The sequence below is a fragment of the Nematolebias whitei genome, chromosome 14 (genome assembly GCF_014905685.2).
Source record: "Nematolebias whitei isolate Nwh7 chromosome 14, NemWhi1, whole genome shotgun sequence".
Lineage (NCBI taxonomy): Eukaryota > Metazoa > Chordata > Actinopteri > Cyprinodontiformes > Rivulidae > Nematolebias > Nematolebias whitei.
Window position 1 is genome coordinate 1,859,434 of NC_056511.1, and position 4,987 is coordinate 1,864,420.

The 4,987-nt window shown below is 43.5% G+C and overlaps 1 protein-coding gene across 1 annotated transcript in view; it reads right to left on the reverse strand.

Moving 5' to 3' along the window:
* Nucleotides 1–2,638, reverse strand: part of LOC119420371 (protein FAM122A) — a 5,267-nt gene extending 2,629 nt beyond the window's left edge. The window contains exons 1-5 of the mRNA XM_037687757.1: nucleotides 1,995–2,638; nucleotides 1,377–1,452; nucleotides 1,101–1,157; nucleotides 848–894; nucleotides 720–777 (exon numbers count right to left, since the gene is read on the reverse strand). Coding sequence (XP_037543685.1) covers nucleotides 720–777; nucleotides 848–894; nucleotides 1,101–1,157; nucleotides 1,377–1,452; nucleotides 1,995–2,083 — 327 coding nt within the window. The 5' untranslated portion in view covers nucleotides 2,084–2,638. The remainder of the gene's footprint in view (nucleotides 1–719; nucleotides 778–847; nucleotides 895–1,100; nucleotides 1,158–1,376; nucleotides 1,453–1,994) is intronic.
* Between the last annotated feature and the right edge of the window lie 2,349 nt (nucleotides 2,639–4,987).

Here is a 4,987-nt window from a genome sequence, read left to right on the forward strand (position 1 = left end):
GACACGGCCCCGGTCTCAGCTGTGGATCGACACAGCTAAAGACACGGTCCCAGTCTCAGCTGTGGATCGACACAGCTAAAGACACGGCCCCAGTCTCAGCTGTGGATCGACACAGCTAAAGACACGGTCCCGGTCTCAGCTGTGGATCGACACAGCTAAAGACACGGTCCCGGTCTCAGCTGTTGATCGACACAGCTAAAGACACGGTCCCAGTCTCAGCTGTGGATCGACACAGCTAAAGACACGGCCCCAGTCTCAGCTGTGGATCGACACAGCTAAAGACACGGCCCCGGTCTCAGCTGTGGATCGACACAGCTAAAGACACGGTCCCGGTCTCAGCTGTGGATCGACACAGCTAAAGACACGGCCCCGGTCTCAGCTGTGGATCGACACAGCTAAAGACACGGTCCCAGTCTCAGCTGTGGATCGACACAGCTAAAGACCACTGGTCAGTGCAACATTATTCAATCTGTCTCTAAAGTTCTCTGTCAGACCTCAACTTTTCTTTTTGTTGGGACAAAGTTTTGACTCAGAAATATATTTTTGTTATTAATTTATGGAAAGAAAAAACATCAAGATACCGTGTATCACCATTCATCTTACAAATATTGAATATTAATGTTGGCCCATATCGCCCAGCGCTACCAGAGAGCTACAAAAACAACCGGGCATCCTGACAGGAAGCACCACGGCCCTTCAAAATAAGAGCGTAGACTCACCACTGAGGTGTGCTCGGCCCACTGGCTGACCGGAGGAACCGGGACCAGACTGGACGGACTGGGAGACACAAACAGGTCAGAGGTGAGTCTGAGTGAGGTCAAAGGTCACGGAGGTGTGTCTGGGCTACCTGGCTCTCTGCAGACTCTCTCTGAGCATCATCTCCACGTTCTCCTCCTGTTCAAACACAAACACAGGAGTTTGGGTTCTGCTTAACGGAACTGAATCAACGTTCTTCTCCCGGCAGACCAAGAGAAATCAGACAAATGAAATTCAACAAAAACAAAAGATTATAATTTTTAAAAGACATGAATTTGTTTATAAAGTGGATTTAAATGATCCTGTGTGGGTCTGATGGAAACAAGCAGCAGGTTCTGACTCACCGGTCTCTTCAGATCCGATCTGTCTCCGCTCAGAGAGAACGGAGACAAGGGGACACGCTGATGGAGGAGACACAAGAAGACGGTCAAATATAACAATACGCACAGCTTCTTCTGACTTCAGCAGAGGATCAGGTTCTGTTCTGACCCGTGCCGTCACTGTCGGACTTCATCAGGACGGATTATTTCCCTTCAGAAGTTGAGTTTAGGATCCTTTTTGAGTGTGACTGAGGTCAGAGGTCAAAGGTCAGAACCAGAACAAACCTTCTGAAGACTCACCTGAGACGGGTTGATGGACACGCTGCTGCGGCGGAACCGAGCCGACGGCACCGGGCTGAAGACGCTCATCCCGTCACTGAGAGACACGAGGACACGTTAGTTATTGGATTTAAAGTCAAATATGAATCTTTAAAGATACACGTCCATCTGAAGAAGCTGGCAAAACAACCAAACATGTATCTGCTGATTTAAATCCAAACATCCGGCTGCACCTTGAGACGCTTCAACTCATCAACGGAGCAAAAATACAACATTTAGAAACGAAACGAATAAGAAACCTACTGGTACTGAAATATATTTTATTAACACGTTTTTACAACAAATTACCTCATTCAAATGCAAGCTAATGATTATTTTTTAACTGAGTACCAGATAAGAAAATAAATTATAAAAAATACACAAAATCACTTTGTATTTTTCTAAGTCACATATTTGTGTAATTTTTTAAGTACTCGTTGGTATAATGATGAAAAAATGACCCCGAAGAAATGAGACGTTGTTACTTGTGGGAAAGTTATTTTTCTACATTAAAAAAATGTGTTTAAAATTATGAGAAATCTAAATTTAAGCTTTTTTAAGTTGGGTTCGGCGGTACCCCGCAGGTGTAATACCACAGACCTGACACCGGTGATCATGGGGGCGCTGTTTGACCTCCGGAGAGCTCCGCCCCCTGCGCCTGCGCATTGGTCCACTTCCATCCGCTCCATCCTTCGGTCCGCAGGCCGTTGGGGGGCGGCGCAAGCAGCCGGCGTCTGAGCTTCCTACGGTGGGGACGGTCCGTAATCGAGACCGGTGGAAGCCCGACCCGCAGGCCTCACAGACAGCGAACCCAGATCCGCCGAGTCAGCGGACCGAACACCGAAACCACGTCCGATTACCGCATTTTCTGCGCAAATAAACACCGTTTCCCTCCGTTTCTTCGGGCCGAAGCGACGGTTTCCCCCTCAGTTCCGCTTCACTCGCTCCTCTTTCTGTGACGAAAATAAAAGCAACCCTCGCTTTAATCCGAACCAGAACCGGTCCAGGTGAAGTTTATTAACCGTGTTCTGCCCAGCGGTTCCGTCTCCGAGTGGAAACTTTAAACCCGAACAGCTGACGGGACTTTAGGATTAGCTGTTGAGCTAACTTGTTTTTGCTGTAAAACCTCCAGAGACCAGAAAACTGATCAAAACGGCCGAACCCGGGCCGGTCCACTAGTCCTCAGGGAGAAGTCTTCCCTCTGTCCCCCGAACCCGCGTCCAGACCCGCAACAGGTCCGAGAATCCGAGAAAAACCAGAGTTTAAGGATTTTTACAACATAGTTCAACAAATAAAGAAGCAGTTCTGGAGCGAAGAAATGGCGCCGCCTGGTGGTCAGAGCGAGAAGCGCAGGAGGAGGTTCTGGTTGCTGGTGAAGATTCTGTCCTCCAGGACATGATCGATTCAAACAGCGGTCAATACAAAAACAACTGGACTCTATTAACGTCTTCTGTTACAAATAAAGTCCAGCTGTTTTTGTATTGATCGTTTTTTGAATTCTGTTCAGGTTCTGATCAAAGTTCTGTTCACTTCAGTTTATATACAGTGCCAAGTTACAACAGAAGTCGTCTCAGGGACTGAACAGAAACATTCTTATTTAAAAATAATAACTCAACATTATTTATGTGAGGAGCAGACTGTAACATCTATAAGTGACCAGGATTCCTGAGTCAAGGTTATGTTTCTTAAGTAAAGGTTTAATTACAGCAACCTTAAAGCTCTGTGGTACATAACTGTTTATTAGAGACAAAGTAATCAGATCCAAGACGTGGTTATTAATTACAGGAAACATGTCTAAACAGCCTGGTTGGGATGGGATCTAGCAGACATGTGGATGGTTTGGATGAAGTTATTATTTTTGACAATTCAGAGCTCAACAGGACAAAAACTGTCCAAACATAAATCAGGCTCTAGTGACATTTCTAAAGTTGTCTCATCTGACAAAGAACCAGAGGTGATACTAGGAATGTTGGTTTGAATTTTTTCCCCTAATTGAAACAATTTTATTTATAAAGAATTTCATGAAGTCATCACTGTTTATAGTTGTAGGGATACATGAATCAACAGAGACAAGATTTTTCATTAGACTAGCTATGGTGCTGAAAAGGAACCTGGGGTTATTTTGATTTTCAACAAATAGAGACGAATAATATAAAGTTCTAGCTTTACAGAGCACTTTCTTGTATGTTAGCTGGATATTTCTCCAGGATAAGTAAGATTCCTCAACATTAGTGGAGCACCATTTTCCTTCTAGCTTTCTGGATGTTTGTTTTAAAGTACGTAACTCAGAATTGCACCAAGGAGCTAATCTCCTCTGATTACTTTATTTTTCAGCGGAGCAGCATTATTGAGAGAAGTTTGCAAAGTAGTTGTAAAATTATCAGCTAGATGATGTCACTGTCCTCTGATATATTACTCTGCAAGACAGGAAAACGATGGAAGAGAATCTTTAAATTTGATTGCAGCGTTTTCTGATAAATGCCTGCTAAGATGAAATTTACTCTCTCGGGGACTGTGTAGTCTCTTAATGTAAACTCAAAGGTTATTAAAAAATGGTCGGACACAACAGGATTTTGAGGAACTATTACCAAGTTCTTCTCTATGCCATAAGTCAGAAGCAGGTCAAGTGTGTGATGATGAGAATGAGTAGATGTTCTGACGTTTTGGGTAAAACCAATTGACTCAATTAAGTTTTTAAAGGCTATGATTGATCTATCACTTTCAACATCTACATGAATATTGAAATCACCCATTGTTATGACTTTATCAGTATTTAATAGTAAATAGTTAAGAATTCTGAGAATTCAGACGAAAACTGCGCACAGGAGCCTGGTGGACGATTTATAACTGAGAGTGGCCGTTCTGTTTTCCATTTAGGATGGGACAGACTTAGAGATTTAGAGACTTGGAGACCAAGTTCATGTTTTGATCAACTTCTGATCAAAGTTCTGATCTGGTTCTGTTCAACTTCTGATCAAGTTCAATGATCCATTTTAGCAGAATCTGAGACGTTCTGAACTCATCTCTAACGTTGTTGAAATAAAATCCGTAAAAACGTTAATCCCCTCAAATGCACTGAAGTCCATGCTCAATCCAGGTGTAAATGTTCAGTCAGGTCATCTGGACAGTTTCTTTTGTTGCTGAGACATTTCATCCAAAGAGCTTCTTCAGTCCGAGGAGGCACAAACAAACTGTAGTCCCACAAATACCACACTCCCATAGTGAAAAAGAAACCAACCAGTTTGCTGGTGCTAAGATGGTTCCTGAGGCCCGCCCTCTCCCCCGTCAACTCCTCTGCCAAAATGGTTCCAAACGCCAACATTCTCAAATGGTTTCAACGATTTATGAATCAAAACCTTCGGCTCCTTCAAGACCTTTGTGCCGAGACAGATTGTACTTTTTGAAATATTTAGCTTGGACAGACATTTTTTTTCTGCATTGAAAATGAAATCATGTGAGCTGTTTAAAACTTTTACTGCTCATTTCAGCTGTTGTTCTGTTTCAGCTCATTTCAGCTCGTTTCAGCTAATTTCAGCTGTTGTTCTGTTTCAGCTCGTTTCAGCTCATTTCAGCTGTTGTTCTGTTTCAGCTCA